At 38.2% G+C, this 20,799-nt stretch overlaps 1 protein-coding gene across 1 annotated transcript; it reads left to right on the top strand.

Moving 5' to 3' along the window:
- Window positions 1-3,717: 3,717 nt before the first annotated feature.
- Window positions 3,718-19,704, top strand: LOC145423150 (Fc receptor-like protein 5). Its single transcript, XM_080295343.1, has 10 exons — window positions 3,718-3,742; window positions 6,445-6,738; window positions 9,830-9,904; window positions 11,066-11,140; window positions 16,152-16,409; window positions 16,510-16,785; window positions 16,934-17,233; window positions 18,458-18,712; window positions 19,270-19,518; window positions 19,670-19,704. Exons 1-10 carry the CDS (start codon window positions 3,718-3,720, stop codon window positions 19,702-19,704), a joined length of 1,842 nt encoding a protein of 613 aa, XP_080151469.1.
- The last annotated feature ends 1,095 nt before the right edge of the window (window positions 19,705-20,799 follow it).

Below are 20,799 nucleotides of genomic sequence, written 5' to 3'. Positions count from 1 at the left end.
TTCAACGACGTAATCCGATAAAAACGATCTCTTTACCCGTCGGCTTCCCGTGGCTGTCATGCGACCAGCTATTGCAGTTAATAATACAACAGCTTCTTGCCATTTTTTGTGTTTCTTTTTATCGCTGTATAACTGATTTCAATTGAAAGCCTGCGTGCGCTAGTACCTCTTGCCACGAGTTCCCAGAATTCTTTGCGGTTTTACCCCTGAGTGACGTCACATTTTCAATCTCTATTAAACGCAGACTACTTTAGACCCGGAAGTAGGATTCGTCGCGTCATCACTGAACAACCCAACGGATGTAGGGTTGTACATTTCCAGTAGCTTTACTTTGTGGTCAATCGCTACTGCGAAGATATACTCCAAAATCATGTCCAAAACTCGAAAACGGAAAGATCGCATTAAGTTACAAAGAGCAGAAGGTGGAAACACTCACCACTGTTATGTCATAAAAAAAATCTAATGATCAATTTTGACGTTTAAAGAGTTTAGATCGATCACTTGTTTACATCACTCAACACAAGCAGAACTGCATTACTGCAGCAGAAGACACATCGTCCACATTCAGAAGTATCTCTGTATAGTGACTGGTCTTATGATTTAAACAGGCAAATGTTCAGCATTCAAACTACAGGTGAAGAATAGTCAAACCAGATGTTTCCCCGTTATGTCGATATCAGCTAGTCAAGTACACACCTACACAGCATGTTAACAAACCGTGAAAAAAGCCACACAAAAAATGAATGATTGCTGGTAACGGTTTCGATACGCTAGTATGTACGAAGGGTATGTTGTGACTTACCTTCAAAATTACAGCGGTCCCTCGCAATAACACGGTTCACCTTTCACCTCGCTGTTTTGAGGATTTTTTAGTGCAAGTTTGCACCTTTTTTTTTACGTCACATTGTGTCCTGCGTCCTGATCGCTGCAGACGATCTCCTCCGTGACGTCTCTCCTGTACAGTACAGAATCGCTGCATGGATCGCTAGCAGTGTGACTCTGAAGTGCAGTACTGTATGTCGACGATGTCCACCAAACGTTTTGCACCGTCAAAAAATAAAATTGGCTACTTGATTTCACCTATCGCTGGTTATTTTTAGAACATAACACCCGCGATAAACGAGGGACAGCTGAGAAATATAACATTTGAATCCCTTTTCTCTTTTGCTCTGAGGCGCAGGGGGAAAATATCGACAAGTCGATGAACATCATTTACAGATATATTGGGTAAATGCCCAAGACATCTATAGAAATGTAAATCGCCGCTTGATTCATTCATTTGCTTAACTTGTTTTGGACCGTAAACAGGGCGTGAACAGGACACCGGAAACAAAGCTCCCCACAGGAGTTTCCGCACCGGAAGTAGCATATGCTAACGTGCACATAGTCAATAACCTGAGGGACAAAATATTGTATATGATACAGCTCACACTCCACTGCATTTATTGGTTAAAATATTAAAATGATCATATCAAGAGTGCAACCATGTGAGCAGATGTTTCAGTCAGCTGCTACACAAACTTTATATTTACTAGAGTTTGTTGCCTTGAAACTGACTGATTTCCTTTTCATGAGTATTTATCTGTCCATCCTCACAGATCACAGTTATGATTCACAAGATGCTGATGAACTGGAGGATCAATCTAATTTATTACAGCACAGCGTGATGAGGGTTAATGCAGGTAACTCAAATCTGAAAACAGACTCAACCACAGGTCAGTCAGTTAAAGTCCTGCCTGAAGACTTTAATCAGTCTTATTATGAGTTTTTACTTTCAGTTATTTATAGTGTCATGGTGTGCTGTCTGCCTCAGTGTCCTCTTGAAAAAACCTCTAAAAGTTGTTAAAGTCATAAATGAATAAGACTTCACATACACAAGAGTAACAAGTAAAACAAACTGGACAAAGTGCCGTCGATATAGATTCATTCATTTATGACTGTCATGATTTCATCATTTTAGTCTGAGTGCTTCTTCCTCATCTTTGTTTAGTTTTTTTAAAAATTATTTCCTCTTTAATTTAAAGGTTTGTTTTCTTTCCTCCTTTGTGTTATTTTTCTTCCTCCTTTATGATTTTCCTGTTTGTTTTTAACTGTTTCTCATTCCCAGTCATGTTTAAATAGTCCTGCTGTGTCTTGTCAGTCTTTGTCAGAGCATCTGTGAACACTCACGTGTGTTCATCTCTTAGTTGTTTCTATTGACAGTTTATTTATTTCTAGTTTTACGTTTTGATTCTTTGTATGTTTCCATTTTTAGACTATTTAGGTATTAAAGTTCAGTTTTATTTAAGTTATTTTGCTTCCTGCATTTGAGTTCACACCTCTGCACTCCACTCATTGTTACAGAGACACATATTTACAAGTGTGTGGACTCTACTGGAAGAATGGACACAAAATACTTTTTCTCTAATTTGGTGTTTCTATGATAGTAGCTTAGTTTGGAGATTTTACTGTATCAAAAACATATGTATATATATTAACCCTCGTATGCATTTTATTATCTCTGTGTGTGTGATCAGGTTTGTAAATATGTCAAAACATCTGTGTGCACAGATATTATCAGCTGGAAAGTCTTAAAGTTTTGCATAAAGCACTTAAAATACAGACAAGTGATCACGTTTCAGCTCACCTGCTCTCTTTGTTGTCTGTTTTATTACTTGTGACCTTTGCTGCACTGCTGCTGTGACAGATCCACAGATGAGTGTGGAAGGGTTTCTGTAATCGAGGGTTCATTAACCCTGAGCTCAGGCTCACAGGCTCAGGCTTTCTGTCACACTCAGAACAAACCACCAGGTGGCGTATTACTCAGCCAGGCTCACCTGCTCTTCACCTTGTAATTGAGTCACAGTTGCAGTAGGAAATAAAACTGCAGCTGGAACATCTGTGTGGCAGATGTGGTGTTCTCCTTCTTCCACTAAAAGGACCACAATTATAGCCTCATATTTGTCTAAGTTACAGAACTTAAAATCAAGGCCATTCTGACAGCACACAGCACAACCACACCAGCAGGGGGCAGTGTGACACTGATCTGTGATGTGAATTACTCTGTTCAGAAAAACCTCATCTAAAAAATGAGATAATCTCTTTTAGCTCTAAGAGTGCAATCTCTGTCTCTGATGGAGGCATCTACACCTGCAGAGGAAGGAGAAGAAACACGAATTTACTCACAACTAAAAGCGATTCAGTCATTATTCAGAAAACTGATGAGTTTAAATATTTTTGAGAGTTGAAAAACGTCTTCTCCAAATTGTAATTGTGATTTAAAAAACAGTTTGTGCTCCTTTCCTGGTTACTGAACCTTTACTCTTATTTTTCTTTGCCAGTCTGTTTTGACTTTGGTGCCACATGAAAACTTTGTATTTCACCATTTATGAACTATTAATCACTTTATGAGAGCAGAGCAGCCTCCAGCTTTGAATCCATCACTGGAGGTTTAACAGCATTGTTAGGAAACAACAGCTAACTGATGACTCATGGATTATATGTTTAGAAATGTGTAATATGTAAATGTAAAGATGTAGAAAAAAGTAAATAGTGAAACATAAAGATCATTAAATTACCTGGTTTAATTTATTTTTTAAAATGTATTCAAGTCAAAATTATCAGTCTGCTAATGATATATGTTTATTTGATCAGCTCCTCCTAAGCCCACTGTGACCCTGCAGCCATCCTGGACTCAGATATACAGCGGTGAGACAGTCACTGTCAGATGTGAGATTCATGGAGGTGAAGGAGCTCAGTGGACGTATGAATGGAGACGAGGCCAGTCAAGCATACGTTCAGCATCCAGAGAATACACATTTAGAAGCGTTACTGAGTCTGATGGTGGTGAATACAGCTGCCGGGGCACAGGGACCTATTTGTTAACAGAGTGGAGTGATACCATCATATTCAGAGTATTATGTAAGTTGGACACATTTCACTCATTATAATTTATACTACACAATGTTTCATCCAAAAACACAACAAAATACTTTGTATTTCAACAACACTACGGGTTTTGTTTAATTATAACAACATACAGTGATCACTGACAGTGAAACATCTGGGTAAGAAAAAACATATTCAGTACATTTGTTGAAAAACTACAGGGTGGGCTATTTATATGGATACACTGTAATAACATGGGAATGGTTGGTGATATTAAAGTCCTGTTTGTGGCACATTAGTATATGTGAGGGGGCAAACTCCTCAAGATGGGTGGTGACCATGGTGGCCATTTAGAAGTCGGCCATCTTGGATACAACTTTTGTTTTTTCAATAGGAAGAGGGCCATGTGACACATCAAACTTATTGGTAATGTCACAAGAAAAACAATGATGTGCTTGGTTTCAATGTAACTTTATTCTTTCATGAGTTATTTACAAGTTTCTGACCACTTATAAAATGTGTTCAATGTGCTGCCCATTGTGTTGGATTGTCAATGCAACCCTCTTCTCCCACTCTTCACACACTGATAGCAACACCGCAGGAGAAATGCCAGCACAGGCATCCAGTATCCGTAGTTTCAGGTGCTGCACATCTCGTATCTTCACACCACAGACAATTGCCTTCAGATGACCCCAAAGATGAAAGTCTAATGGGGTCAGATCGGGAGACCTTGGGGGCCATTCAACTGGCCCACGATGACCAATCCACTTTCCAGGAAACTGTTCATCTAGGAATGCTCGGACCTGGCACCCATAATGTGGTGGTGCACCATCTTGCTGGAAAAACTCAGGGAACGTGCCAGCTTCAGTGCATAAAGAGGGAAACACATCATCATGTAGCAATTTCAAATATCCAGTGGCCTTGAGGTTTCCATTGATGAAGAATGGACCCACTATCGTTGTACCCCATATACCACACCAAACCATCACTTTTGTTGTTCCAACAGTCTTGGAGGATCCATCCAATGTGGGTTAGTGTCAGACCAATAGGGGTGGTTTTGTTTGTTAACTTCACCATTCACATAAAAGTTTGCCTCATCACTGAACAAAATCTTCTGCGTGAACTGAGGGTTCTGTTCCAATTTTTGTTTTGCCCATTCTGCAAATTCTGTGTGCCGATCTGGGTCATGCTCGTTGAGATGCTGCAGTAGCTGGAGTTTGTAAGGGTGCCATTTGTGAGTAGTTAATATCTGCTGAAGGGATGTTCGACTAATGCCACTTTCCAGTGACATGCAGCGAGTGCTACGCTGTGGGCTCTTGCTGAATGAAGCTAGGACAGCCACTGATGTTTCTTCATTAGTGACAGTTTTCTTGCTTCCACATTTTGGCAAATCCAACACTGAACCAAGTTCACGAAACTTAGCAAGCAGTTTGTTGACTGTAACATGGGAGATGGGTGGACTCGTAGGGTGTCTTGCATTGAAATCTGCTGCAATGACCCGGTTACTGCGTTCACCAGATATCAACACAATTTTGATCCGCTCCTCATGTGTTAACCTCTTCAACATGTCAATGGCTGTGAACAAAGAGAAACTTGTAAATAACTCATGAAAGAATAAAGTTACGTTGAAACCAAGCACACCATTGTTTTTCTTGTGACATTACCAATAAGTTTGATGTGTCACATGGCCCTCTTCCTATTGAAAAAACAAAAGTTGTATCCAAGATGGCCGACTTCTAAATGGCCACCATGGTCACCACCCATCTTGAGGAGTTTGCCCCCTCAGATATACTAATGTGCCACAAACAGGACTTTAATATCACCAACCATTCCCATGTTATTACGGTGTATCCATATAAATGGCCCACCCTGTAAATTCAGATTTAATTATCCCAGTTTATTCAGCTCAGTTGCTTTTCATCACTGCAGCTCAGCGTCATGATGCAGATCTTTTGTTTTAGCATTTTTATTTTTTCCAATTCCTCAAAGTTTCCATTTGACTACAATTTGGTCTCATTTTAGGAGAGACTGCTCTGCTACGTTAGCCTTTCTCTAACTGTTGGTATGTTTACTCATAGCAGCAGTTTTTTGATTTGATCATCTTGTAATTCCCAAATTAAATATCATGAATTTATGGCAAAGAAAGAATTCAATTTTTTTCTGAATGAAGATTATTTGGATATATTGGAGGTTTAACAGCATTGTTTGCAAACAACAGCTAACTTACAGCTCATAGGTTACATGTTCATAAATGTATAAATATGTAAATGCAAATATGTAGAAATAAGTAAACAGTCAAATATGAAGATCAGTAAATTACCTGGTTTAATTTATTTAATTGATTTGATTGATTGATTTGATTTGATTTGATTTTATTGATTAGCATTCAAATATCTCAATGAATACAGAACAAAGATCTACCACAAAGCAAGAAAGCATGAGACAAGGCTAATCAAAAGGTATTGGCTGAAGCATTTGCTTATTACGCCAACCCTTATTTAATAAAAACAAAACATTTTATTGTTGCTTTTCAAGTCAAATTATCAGTCTGCTAATGATATCTGTTTATTTGAACAGCTCCTCCTAAGCCCACTGTGACCCTGCAGCCATCCAAGACTCAGTTAAACAGCGGTGTGATATACAGCGGTGAGACAGTCACTGTCAGATGTGAGATTCATGGAGGTGAAGGAGCTCAGTGGACGTATGAATGGAAAAGAGGCCAGTTAAAAACACCTGCAACATCCAGTGAATACAGAATCACAGTTACTGAGTCTGACAGTGGAGAATACAGCTGCCGGGGTAGACGAGGTTCTTTCTGGACAGTGTGGAGTGACGTCATTACATTGACTGTCTTATGTAAGTTGAACATATTTCTCTCATTTTAATTTCAAAAACAAAACAAAATAATTTCGTCAGTACTGTGGGTTTCTGGGGTATTTGTTAACACAGTGGAGTGACATCATCACACTGACTGTGTCATGTAAGTTGGGCATATTTCACCTTTTTTTAAAAAAATTCTATTGCACAATGTTTAATGCAAAAACAACAAAATATCATGTCTGTCAATAAAACTGCAGGATTTGTACCTATTTTAATATCAAAAGTAGCGTAAAACAATTTTTAAAGTTTTACATAAAATCCACAGCAACAGTGAAACTGTTATGATACGGCTGTGTGGCAGGGAGGATGTAGGACACAAACGCAAAACAATCATCAGAGCAATGAACTTAAAATGCTGCTTTATTGCAGTGGTATAATTTTCACGAAAAGAAAAAAACTTGCAAAAACAAAATGAAACTAAAAACTGGGAACTAATAACAAAAACACTTCGAAACCTGTAAACGAGTGACACTGATCTCAGGGAGCACGGAAACACGCAGCATGGTGAGGGGACGACGTGACACTGACAGAGAGAAACACGGGTCTGAAATACACTGAGCGAAATGAGGGAATGAGACACATGAGGGGAGAACAGTCGAGACCAGGGTGAAGCAAAGCTAGAAACAGTGACAAAGGACAACCAGGAAAAGATCCAGGGAAACCGAGTTAACAATAAAAACTCTGAAAACCATAAATTTCACACTCCAGCCTCAACTCTCGCTGCCCGGTACCAAATGACTCACGGTCCCGGTGAGGGCACGAAAGGTGAACCGTGTTATATCGAGGGAGGGACCACTGTAATACAAAATCAAAACACTGGTTCACAGACCCAGGACTGTGACAGAAGCATGTGGAGTTGAAAAACATATTCAGTACATTTCATAAAAAATGAAACACAAATGTAATGATCCCAGTTTATTCAGCTCAGTTGTTGCACATGTGGATTTTTCACCAGTTTTCAGCAAAGTGGAAGCAGGCAGCAGGAAGCAGGCAGTGGTTTAACCCACTTTTGTTTAACTCAGTTTTCTCCTGTTTTGTGGACAGCCAGGGAGGTCTGGCATTGCATCTTCCTTTTCTTGATCAGGGAAGCTTTACCCTGTGTTTTGTTTCTAGGAAGGGGGAGAGTTTTTGTTTGTTATTTTGGCCTCGGAGACCCTGATGCTTTTAGCTTCCTGGCTCAGCTGTGTTTATTGCGAGTCTTTTCCTTTTTTTCCAGCTTTGTAAAAATAAACCTCGTCAATTCAGCAGCAGCTGTGTGGTTACACACTTTTCCCGTGTTGTTTTGTGTTTCTGTTTTGAGGGGCGTAACAGTCGTTAAATTCTTTCTACATGGTGTTCTTAATGTGAGTGAATAATCCAGCTGTTAGCACAGCGAGTTTACAACATAGGACACATATTAAACAGGTCAATACTGATAGATAGATACTTTATTGATCCACAAAGCAAATTGTTGTGTTAGAGCAGCATGATAAAAAGTGAAAATAGGGCCTTACACTATGAGACAGCGCAGGAATTTTTATATTTACAACAGTGAAAAAGAAAAGTAAAAATTAAATTTGTTGAAAATAGGGCTGCCACGATTAGTCGACTATCAAAAACGTCGACGACTAATTTAATAGTCGACGCATCGTTTGACGCTTTGTAAGATCACAAAAGACGCAGGAATAAGTAGCAGGATTTAAGAGTGTAATAACGGACTGAAACAGAAGATGGCAGCACTGCATGTACAAGGATGCCAGCTGCCGTTAAACCCCGAAGAAGAAGAAACTGTGTCCCAGAATTCATAGCGCGGCCCATCGCGGCCCTGCTTAGTTTCCAACAATGGCAGCAGCTGGTTAGTTTTAATATTATTCTTATTATTCTTTCTGGGTCACAAAATAAACGTTTAACATATTTTCAGGCGAGAATGTAGCTGTGTAAACCTCAAATATCTGCTCAGTTTATCAAGACACCACATATTTTCAAAAGTGCTCCGACGTTTTTGGAGGCATCTGTTACCCACTAGCTCGATAGCTAGCCGGGGGCAGGGCTCACTAGAGCCGTGAGAACACCGGACTCCTGGCAGATCATTTTCAAACCCACCGCCGTCTTTCACTACTCAGGTTAAACATGATATATAAGTCACTTAGATAACTTCAAAATGTTGTTTGGCTTTTTTCAGTGTTTTATTTGTTCCTGAGTAAATCTGTTTGGCTGAGAGGAAAGTTATAGTTTTTACACAGCTGAATAAACATCAAGCAGACAGCTGATTATCAGAAGTGTGAGAATCTACTCCGGTGTCCTGTTATATTTTAGATAGCAAGGAGTTTATTAAACTCCACCGAAACAATCTGCAAATTTCATTAAAATTTAATAAACTATCATCTTGTCTTTATTTTTAGTTAGCACATACCTTAAACACTTAAAGCTGTAAGCTAATGATAGTTATATAAGAGCAGATGCTGCTGGTGCAATAAGCTGTACGTTTTATGTTCAATGGATGATGATCTGATTAGTCGACTAATCGCAAAAGTAATCGCTGACTAGTCGACTATCAAAATAATCGTTTGTGGCAGCCCTAGTTGAAAACAGTTAAAGTAAAACTGATATTGTGTATAATATGTTAGGGATTTTATACCTGACAGGAAAGTAAGGTCTCAGGTTATTCAGAAGAATAACAGCCCACCGACAACTCTGGATTATATGCTCATAAATGTATAAATATGCAAATGTAACGATGTAGAAATAAGTAAATAGTGCGATGTTTGAGTATAAAACTTCTTTTTTACAATGTACAATCTGAGAGACTGAAGTTGTTTACATGATATTGTGTGTTGATGTGTTGATGTTCAGTCGCACAGTTTAGTTTTGTGCACACCTGGTTGTTTTCAGTCACTCTGCTGGTAGATTCTAAATATCAGCAAATTACCAGGTTTAATCTGATTTTTTTTTTATTACCTTTTTATTGTTGATTTTCAGTCAAATTGTCACTGGGATGAAAAAATTTTGATTACCACTAACAAGAGCAATAAAACCAGGAAAGCATTAATGATCATTTTATATTTCTATAAGTCTGATGATGGGATATTTTCTCTTTGATCAGCTCCTCCTAAGCCCACTGTGACCCTGCAGCCATCCTGGACTCAGACATACAGCGGTGATACAGTCACTGTCAGATGTGAGATTCATGGAGGGGAAAGAGTTCAGTGGACGTATGAATGGAGAGGAGGCCAGAAAAACATACGTGAAACATCAAGTGTACATACAATCAACAGAGTTACTGAGTCTGATGGTGGAGGATACAGCTGTCGGGCCACAAGAAGCTCTTCCTGGACAGAGTGGAGTGACAGCACCTCATTGAGAGTAATAGGTAAGTTGGACATATTTCACATATTTTAATTTGTACTGAACAATGTTTCATCAACTCAACCAAACGTTTTGTCTTTCAACAGCACTGTAGGTTTATTTTGTGTTTAGGATCAAAAGTAGTTTCAAATATCTTTTCGTATCATTATAAAGATATTTAATAATCACTCAGTGAAACATCTGGAAAATATTTTGTTAGTTTGATGAAAGATTTCAGTCCAAATGTAATAATCCCAGTCGCTCCCATCTTGACCTCATGGCTGCACATGTGGAGTTTATCACTGCAGATCAGTTACTTCCTTTGTTTTTAGCATTTTTACATTAATTCCTCGACGTTTCAGGTTTGGCTACAATATAACCTCATTTTATTAGAGACTGTTCTGCTACATTACAGGTTCCACTTAGATTCTTTCCTGTAATTACTGTTAATGGCAGTTATTTTAATTAATGAAAAATAAAGGTGTTCATGAGTGTCATAATATCTTTAATGATACGACAGCTAGAAGAACCTCCAGTGTAGAACAGATGCATTAGTGGATCAGTGGTTTAAGGTTCAGTTCATGAAAAATCAGTCAGAGCCACAATAACCTGTTTGTTATACAATAACTACAAGTGTGACACTCTCCAATGTCCCAAATCAGCAACTGCACCAGTTTCACATGATGACCTCATCACAACTTTTAGAAAACATTTCTCACATAATTTCTTCCAGTCTTCTTAATCTGCTGTCAACTCATGAAAAATAATCTGTAATTTTTTGGAATCTGAACAAAAACTGTGCAAAGTAAAGACTTTACCTTTAACATTTTACTGAAAATATTGTGTTACAGTTTGAAACTTTTATGTTGTGACTTTTTGTTATGTTTAACTTGTTTCTCTGTGAACCAGCTGTTTTGCAGTCACTCTACTCTTATGTTATAAACAGCAGAGTTTTTATGTTTCTCTTCTAACTGGATCATTCTTATGTGAACAGTTCCCACTAAGCCCACTGTGACCCTGCAGCCATCCTGGACTCAGATATACAGCGGTGAGACAGTCACTGTCAGATGTGAGATTCAGAGACGTGAAGGAGCTCAGTGGACGTATGAATGGAGACAAGGCCAGAAAAACATACCTGAAACATCCAGTGAATACACAATCACAGTTACTGAATTTGACAGTGGAGGATACAGCTGCCGGGGCAGAAGGGACTATTTGTTAACATATTGGAGTAAAGTTACTGGACTGACTGTATCATGTAAGTTGAAGATGTTACGTACAGATAATTTGTTTTGTTAAAATAAGTGAAAACTGGCTTTCTTGCAGATTTGTAGCTGATTCTTTTGTGCTGCTCACTAAAATATTTTGGTTTCAGTTTGACAACAAAAAAACATGAAAAGCAACTTTTTACTCACAGTGAAGACAAAAAACATATCAGAGTATCGTCTCTGCTGTGCAGCTCTACAGAACAGGAAAACAGTGTTTGTCCCAGTTCTGTGATTTTTGTGTGACAGGTTTACGTGCTTACACAGGGACCTCCAGAGCCTTTTCAACAGTGCTGCGGACCTCGGGGGGAAAGCAGTGCTGTGGAAATGACAGTCTTCACTAGTGGGGAGAGTTACAAAGCTTTCTTCGTTACATGTTTTTATTAAACAATTAAAGATAAAACACCACAAACTCTAGTAGAGGACATGAAGTCAGAGATAGAAACTACAAGGAGCAGGTGCATTTAGTACAGGTAGAGCTCAGTGGCCAGCACAACAAATTCTGGATCCTTTGCTTTTAGTTAGCATTTAGCATTAGTAGCGCATGCTGCGTCCGCTGTGAAAGGGCCTTTATGCTGCGCTCTGTGACTCACAGCAATAGTCCCGGGTCAGCACTGACTTTGTGTTAAACTAATCCTAAAGTAATAATGGTATTTCTAACCACTGACATACCACAACTTTATTATTTCAACAGCATCCGAAAGTTTCTGGACCAAGCTTGTATGGGATATTTATATAGAGATCCTCCAGCTTTAAACTTTATTAGTGGTGTGCGGATCGATATTGAAATATCAATTCTTCCGATACCTGTAATTTATGTTCTAAAATCGATTCTCATATTAAAATATCGATATTTTAAATATGATATTGATATGATATATGATATATATTTCTATATGATTTGGATCGTCTAAATTGGAAGGAATTACTTCCTCTTATGCCTTTCATAGTCATATGTAATAATAGCGCACAACTTCAAGTTTTTTTTAATTTCTATGTGATTATTCTGCAATATTAAGCAATAAGTACAAGTAGTCTGATGTCCTGTAATCACTATGAAGCTATATCTTAATAGTATTATTACAATTACATAATACAATTAAATATTGCATTATGAAATACAATGAAACATTAAGTTTTTGTACAAAGTATCAGTATCGGATCAGTATCATCGATACCACCCGTAACTTTACTTGGTATCGGATTGGAAAGGAAATCAGTGGTATCGCACATCACTAAACTGTATTACCCTTCCAGGACCTGAAGCTCAGTAAAGCACGACAAGCAGCCAAATCTGTTTTCTGATTGGATTGTTACATTTGTGATTGATATGACATTAACCAATCAGCTGAAACGAAGAAAAATCAGGTCAAAATTACTGTGTGTAGTATAAAATCACAAATAGTTTTTGCTTTGTTTCAGTAAGCAGACCTTAACAAAAAAAATTGTAACTCGTGTAAATATTTTTATACAAACACAAATCTTTTTTACACACACACACACACACACACACACACACACACACACACACACACACACACACACACACACACACACACACACACACACATTCTCATCTGTAGATGCACAAACATACAATTTTCACATATTTTGGTTTACAAGGTTACAAAACAAACCTCAGTTCACAAATACACATTTGATTTACAAGTACAAAATATTTATGACCACAATTTGAGCCCGTACATGTTGCCCATTGTTGAAATCAATCTTAGAGGTTTAAGGTTTGAGTTAAAGAGTCAGGACCAGGGTGAACTTTGAACTTGTAGGTGAGAAATAGAAGACACGGAAATATACAACAATTTCCAGTTTACATTAAGTTATGCATCCGAAAACCAGAATAAAATATTTAAATAAAATTAAACAACAATATGTAAAAATATCTCTCTCTGTCTAGTTCAGGTTAGTTTGACTCTTATCTGTGTTAACTACTTGTTAACCTATGTTAGCTCCTTCAGGGTTAACCAGCTTTCTTTCAGCTGCTCTTCAAACTTTGATCAATATAAGTCGGCTCAGTTCACTCACTAGACCTGCAGAGTGGCTGGTTAGTTATAATCAGTAACACAGTGAGTCACCAGTACAACACCAACACAATGAATGGAATTACAACACTGAACGCACAAAATTAGCTGTCCACAGATTTACAGAGAAAACTTTCACAGTCACAGTCTGGTGTGGAATCAGTTCTTGGATTAAATCCTCTGTGTGTCGCAGTAACAGAGTTTATGGTGGAGTCGTGTCACAGTTCAGAAGTGTGAGTCAGTTTCCTGATCTCTGGAATATGAGTTGATCCATCAGGAACAGAACCGTCAAGATTCAACAGTCTCAGATTTCAGTTCTGAGATCTGCTCTCGGCTAATTAACCTGATCTGTTTTGCAACACAAACACTGGAGTCTTATTCCAGCATTCCTAACAGCTCAGCTGGAAATCACATCCAAACTGCTCCCTGCAATGTCAGCAGTAGAGTTGACCAGAGGTGGGACCAAGTCATTGTTTTGCAAGTCTCAAGTAAGTCTCAAGTCTTTATCCTCAAGTCACAAGTCAAGTCTCAAGTAATGTCAGGCAAGTCAGAGACGAGTCTCAAGTCACTGGTGTAAAAGTCCGAGTCAAGTCACAAGTCTGAAATTTTGAATTTCAAGTCCTTTTGAGTCTTTAAAAAAAAAAAACGAAAAAAGCATGTTGCAGTTATGCTAAATGTAAATATTAGACCATGTAATTTTTAAATCTGTGTTTTTCTCAACACATGACAAAATAGTGAACTTAGAAAATATACACAAATTGTGAAATTGCACCTCTTTAAAATGCAGCTCAATTAAACCTAGCTCCAAGAATAATTTTCACCGACAGTTCTGAGATAAGCTGCATGTTATTCTTGGATGCGGTTGTAGGACTGGCTTTAAAATCGCATGACAAAAATATCATACACATTAAAAAAAAACTGTATCACCAACGTAGCCTGGACAACATTTGCTAGTTAGATGAAGTCAGCTATCTCATCGTAGCATATTTATATGCATATTTATAATTATACGGTTCTTGGAGTGAGTGCATACACTCATGAAGTTTAGTAACTTCAGGTCACTGCAACAAGCTCAGGTACAGTTTACTGACGGATGGGTGCAGGACCTTGAAATGCACCGTGTAGAACGAAAGACCATCGTACGTATCATAAGTTTACCAGTCTCACAAATCGTTGTCATAAATACACATTCGTTAACCGTTTATTAATATAACCTTTGAGCTCAACGGTAATTAATTATCAGTGGAAATAATTTCTGGTAGCATCACAGAAATGTAGCAGTGACAATAATACTGTATGCTGTAATCGTACTGGGCAATTAGTGATACAAAACAACTGTTTTATCCTGTGAATAAAAGTATATGTTTTTGTCAATGTACCATAATAACAGAAGTGAAACGCAATATTGTGTCAGGACAATTTACTATTTATGCACAATAAACAAAGGAGCGACAATTTCTGTTCAGCGCCAGACTTGCTTGTAACCTATATCACCAATTATGTTAAGAAAATGACGCATTAACTACAACAGCAGACTGACCTTCGTGTAAATGCTTGAGCAGACTAACCTGTGAGCTGGAGTGTTCTGGGACGTTATATTTGATCTTTGAATGGCTGCAATCCAGTCCACCCGTCGCCTCTTTGTTACTTCGGAAACATGGCTCGAACAATTTCTCTTCAACGACGTAATCCGATAACAACCAATCTCTTTACCCGTCGGCTTCCCGTGGCTGTCATGCGACCGGCTATTGCAGTTAATAACACAACAGCTTCTTGCCATTTTTTGTGTTTCTTTTTATCGCTGTGTGACTGATTTCAATTGAAAGCCTGCGTGCGCTAGTACCTCTTGCCACGAGTTCCCAGAATCCTTTGTGGTTCTACCCCTGAATGACGTCACATTTTCAATCTCTATATAATATGCATGTTAAATTTTATATTTGGGGTGAAATCAGAATCAGAATCAGAATCAGAATACTTTATTGATCCCTGGGGGAAATTATTTAATTTATCAAGAAATATCAAGTCTTTTCAAGTAAACCGGTTCAAGTCCAATTCAAGTCCCAGGTCATTGGTGTAAAAGTCCAAGTCAAGTCACAAGTCTTAGAACATTTTTTCAAGTCAAGTCTAAAGTCATAAAATTAATGACTCAAGTCTGACTCGAGTCCAAGTCATGTGACTCGAGTCCACACCTCTGGAGTTGACTGTGCGTATTAGTGTGGTCTAAAGACATCTGTGCGACAGGAAATGTCAGCTTCCACGGCAAAAGAATATAAAACAACCTTACTAGGTCTCATCTTAGCTATCAGAGGCTTCAACATCAGATTTAGTAAAGAACACAAGGACATAACGTGCTAACTGACACCAAAGAAAACCAACTGTGACTCACCAAATCCCAATACACCAAAAACAAAAGTAAAAAACAACACCAATGAAATGATAAGTGCTCACACTCATTTAGGAGCAATTCTCACATGTTCAAAATACAATCAGATCATATTGACCTGGGTTACTTCCTCATTATTGATCAATAAACTCAGTCAAGCTTCAAATTAATTATTTGAAATGTGCATGTATGTAATAAATTAAAATACACAAAAGTAAATAAAACAAATTCACTGTTTTGATCAAAACAGAAATACAGAATATTTTGTGTGGCACACTTTGTTTTATCTCAACTATGGTTTTGTGATATTTGATCATTTACATTTTTCCATCTTTAAATTGTTCTGATTCAGTCATTTTTACTTTTATGTTCTTGTTCTAAACTGAACTGCAGCGAAACCAAAGCCTGAACTGAGAGATGATAGGACAGCTGTTCCAGTAGGGGGCAGTGTGACCCTGACCTGCTCTGTGAGCCCATCATCATCATCATCTGGATGGAAATACTACTGGTACAGAGATTGGAAATCTTATCAACCTGTGACAAATGGACAAATCAGTGTCTCAGAGGGAGGACGCTACAGCTGCAGAGGAGGAAGAGGAGAACCAGTTTACTACACAGAGGACAGTCAGCCAGTTTGGATTGACACAACTGGTGAGTTCAAACTTGAACTTACCACAAAGCATTACATCTGATGGTAACTGAACCTTTTGTCATTCATGTGTTTTTATTGTACTTTCTTGAACATTAACAGTCTCAAACAGGCCTGTTGTGACTCTGCATCCAAACTGGTCTGAGATATACAGAGGAGAGACGATCACTGTCAGATGTGAGATCCATGGAGGAGACACTGAGTGGGATTATGAGTGGGAAACAAACAGCATCAGAAAACCTCCAAATCAAAATGAATACAGGATTATTTCTGCTTCATCATCCAACAGTGGAAACTATCTCTGTAAGGGCAGAATGAAAAGTTCACAGCATGAAACAACAGAGTGGAGTGATTCAGTCACACTGACAGTTTCTGACAGTAAGTCATGTTTGCTTTAAGCTGTTTGAACACTTTGTAAAATGTGTTTCTGTTCATATAGACTGAGATTATTATTCTTTGTATAAACTGAGCTCACTGTTCAGAGACTGTACTACATGTTCACTGAGAGAAAATCTTTGTTGAACAGATAAACCCCGTCCTGTCCTCACTGTGTCTCCATCATGGCTGAGTCCTGGAGCCTCAGTAACTCTGAACTGTGAGGTTGAACATCCGTCTGCAGGATGGAGCTTCTACTGGTATAAAGCTGTTCCTGATCTATCAGAGAAATCCTCCAGTTATGAGCTGCTACCTGATGGCAGTGGGACTGCACAGGACTCCTACATCATTCATGGACAAACACACACAGCAGGATATGTGTGCAGAGCTGGAAGAGGAGACCCAGAGTATCACACTGATCACAGTCAACCAAAGCTTGTCTGGTCTGCAGGTCAGTTTGTTTCTCTGTCCTTTCAATAAGCTCATGTTAGCTCATCATTTTTATTCAACAACATTTAGACCATTAAAATCTCATCTCCATGACAATCATTTATCTCCGTTTATATTAAAACTCCCCAAAAGAAGAACTGAACTGAATATTTTCCTTTCTCTCTGTGATCAAACCAAACTGAATTTCCTTGTTTCCTTTTCTTATTTTTCAGTTTTTATTTAATGTGATAACATGAAAAACAAAAGACATCTATGAGATTTTAAATGTTTTGATATTTAAACTCATGTTTCTGTTTGTACTGATTATTTTTACTTAGTGCACAGACAGGATTTACACAGTTAAGACTCTTTGTTTGGTGCTCAGGTAGGTGTTCAGATAAAAAAGTCAAATATAGTTAATAAAGAAACAAAGATGCCAGCAGGCAGGTTAACAGCTCTGACAAATACAAGAGAAGCACTGACTACAGATGGACGCTAGAAGAAGACGTCACAAATAACAGCTGCTGTTATTGTTCATTTAAAATATACTTCAAAGGTTTTTAGTTTTGGTCCTGCTGCTGCAAAATATCTCACTGTAGAAGGAATCTGTGAAACAGACAATATCACAGAATTATGACAGAAACATTACAGCAAATGACTGAAGTGTGTTCAGAGTGATCTGTATCAGGTGGATGATGCTGAGAGTGATGACTTAAAGCTCATGATGTCACATGACGTGTACCAAGCTCTACATGAGCTGCCAGCAGATAAAGCATGTGGGTTAGATCATCTTAAACATGTCAGTATTCGGCTCCTTTGTTTTCCATTGATTTGACTGTCTGTGTGATTCAGGGCTTGTTGTTAGACTCAGTGTTGTCTCACCAAACAAACACTTTATCATTTTGAACTATTAAAGCTGGTAAAGTCCTGATAATTATCTGTCTTTAACTTCAACCAGTATAATATGAAAAGTTTTAGAAAGAATTCTGCTGACAGATTAAACATGTTTATTAACTCCACTGATAACCAGCTTGGCTTTAAATCTAAACATGGCACTGATTTGTGTTTATATTGTTTGTATTTTGTTTAATATTTTAAATATTTTTGGTTTTTTTCTTTTAATTCTTTTACATTGAGTCTATCAATGTAATCATCTCAAAAGCTTCAAAGAAACAAATATTTTCACTGTGATATTTTGAATCCTAACATCTGTGAGCTTTGTCTCTTCACTGCATGTTGTTTCCAGATGTTCATTCAGCAGCGTCTCTCACAGTGAGTCCTGACAGAGTGCAACACTTCACCTCTGACTCTGTCTCACTGACCTGTGAGGGAAACTTCACTGAGTGGAGAGTGAGGAAGTTCTCTGATGGCCGACTCTCTGACTGTAGCAGAATGACTGGATCCACATGTAACTTCAACACATCAAAGTCAGATACTGGAGTGTACTGGTGTGAGTCTGGATCAGGAGAGTTCAGCAGTGCAGTCAACATCACTGTACAGAGTATGTTATTATACATTTACTTCTTGGATCTGAATGATTTAGACGTCACATGAACATTTGTCTCAGCTTTGCTGTATGTGAAGTAATTCTATGTGGCAACACAAACAAAAATGAGAATTTCAGACAATTTCAGGCAACGAACCATCAAAATATTCTTGGATGTTGGTCTAATTTCTCTTCATCCGTTCATAATCCAGTTTGTCATAATTTGCCAACAGTATTTTTTATTTTCTCTGTCAGAATAAAACTCAACAAAGCTCAACATCTCTGTCGTCATATTAGATGAACCTTTAATGTCTCATTTCAGAGAAATTTAGGAAACACGTCATGCAAAATAACACAAACAGACAAACATTTACAATTTCACCTTCAACCATTCAATAATGTCACCGTCAATAATTTGACTCCTGCAGGGAACATCCCAACTATATTTCCAGTCCTCATAATCACTCAGAAAACCAGGTCTGCATGTAGATCATGAGACACGACTCACAGCTTTTTCTAAAAGTGTGCAGCAGCTGATGTGACTGAAACAATTGTGTGTGATTGTTTCACAGATGATGGTAATGTTCCTATCCTGGTGAGTCCTGTTCATCCTGTGACTGAGGGAGCTTCTGTTAGTCTGAGCTGCAGTTTGAGAACACAAAAAATACTTTCCAATGTGTTTTTCTATCACAATGACAAACTTATTCAAAATGATCCCCGAGGGGAGCTGAAGATCTCTGCAGTGTCAAAGTCTGATGAAGGTTTCTACAAGTGTCAGTACTCAGGAAGAGAGTCAGCACAGAGCTGGATGTCAGTTAAAGGTGAGCAGGATCAAAACAGTGTGTCTTTCTGTAAATGAGTTTCATGACTGAGAAATAACATCATATTATCTTTCTTAATGTTTTGAAGCCACCTGGATCTATTTAGTCAGAACTTTTATAAAACTATTATGTAATATCTCTAAATTGTCAGGTTTAATATTGTTGTGGTTCAGGACTCATGTGTGAGACTCAGGTGAAAACAGCAGAGGAAGTAATGAGTCAAAGTTTACTCAAACAAAGGATAAATAAGTTAAAACAACAGATTGTGAGCTTTGACTCAGTCAACAAGAACAAAACATAAATGAACCTAAACTTAATGAGCGAGTCCTACAAAAACATCTTAACTGAGGTGAGAGAGACAGGCCAGAGGAGCGCACATAACAGTGTGAGGGCGACAGATCTGTGGGAGAGGAGAGAGCAGTTAGGGCAGGAAATCTGAGAGGGAATGTGACAAGACAGAGAGTGTGGCTGCAACAATGCCTTACTTGGAGTCCAGACTAGCTGGGTTTAGTGGATGAAGGCAGAGGTCTGTGGAAACTGCTGAACGATGGGCAGAAAGGCAAGTGACGAAGAGGCTCCGAGGGGGGCAGCAGTGGTGGTGAATAGGGGGGCAATGATCCAAGGTGGCAGGCGTCTGACTGGAGGTGAATGATGGCATGAAAACGAATCTTGAAGCAGGAAGAAACTGAAACAAGGGGAAAATCTGTTAGCATACAAACCTTATTTTCCTACAAAGGATCCCAGCAGACCTGCCTGGTTACCTCACTGATGAGCTGCAGTCATGTTAACTATCCATTAACATTTGGCTACAGCCACCGAGGTCTTCAAGGTCAACTTAATGACTAAAAAAAATCCTTATAACACAGAAACTATGATTCTTACAAAGGTGTTGTGTCTTGTCAACATATAGAAAATACTGTATAAAGATTTAAAATATCATGTTACGTTTGACCTCTGACCTCACTTTTACATTTCACATCTGCCCTTGTTGTCATGTTGAAAAAATCTGCCTTTGGACTTATTTTTACTGAACTACAAACTTCTCACAGTACAAACAAAAAAATACACTGAAAATACAATATGTTTTTTCTTTGAAAGTAAATGCTGTCAACAGAGTGAGCTGCCTTAGCAGAGATTTGTGCTCTCAGTGTTTGTTTTATACTTTATTAATAATTAATTATTGTTTGTTATTACAGTAACTGGACGTAGTTCATCTCCTGTGTGGTTGATGGTTGGACTGGTTTGTGGAGTCTCTCTCATTATTATTCTCCTGCTCTTGTT

This window comes from Astatotilapia calliptera, chromosome 3, assembly GCF_964374335.1.
Source record: "Astatotilapia calliptera chromosome 3, fAstCal68.1, whole genome shotgun sequence".
Taxonomy (NCBI): Eukaryota; Metazoa; Chordata; class Actinopteri; order Cichliformes; family Cichlidae; genus Astatotilapia; species Astatotilapia calliptera.
The sequence above is the reverse complement of the archived record's forward strand: the minus strand, read 5'-3'. Positions and strand labels throughout refer to the sequence as shown.

What these genes read in the sequence shown, in the direction of transcription:
- LOC145423150 (XM_080295343.1), top strand. Translation starts at nt 3,718, where the DNA reads ATGGAGGTGAAGGAGCTCAGTGGAC. An exon ending in TGAGACAGTCACTGTCAGAT is followed by an intron (nt 11,141 to 16,151) that starts GTGAGATTCAGA and finishes ACTGAACTGCAG; the next exon opens with CGAAACCAAAGCCTGAACTG. An exon ending in CACACTGACAGTTTCTGACA is followed by an intron (nt 16,786 to 16,933) that starts GTAAGTCATGTT and finishes TTTGTTGAACAG; the next exon opens with ATAAACCCCGTCCTGTCCTC.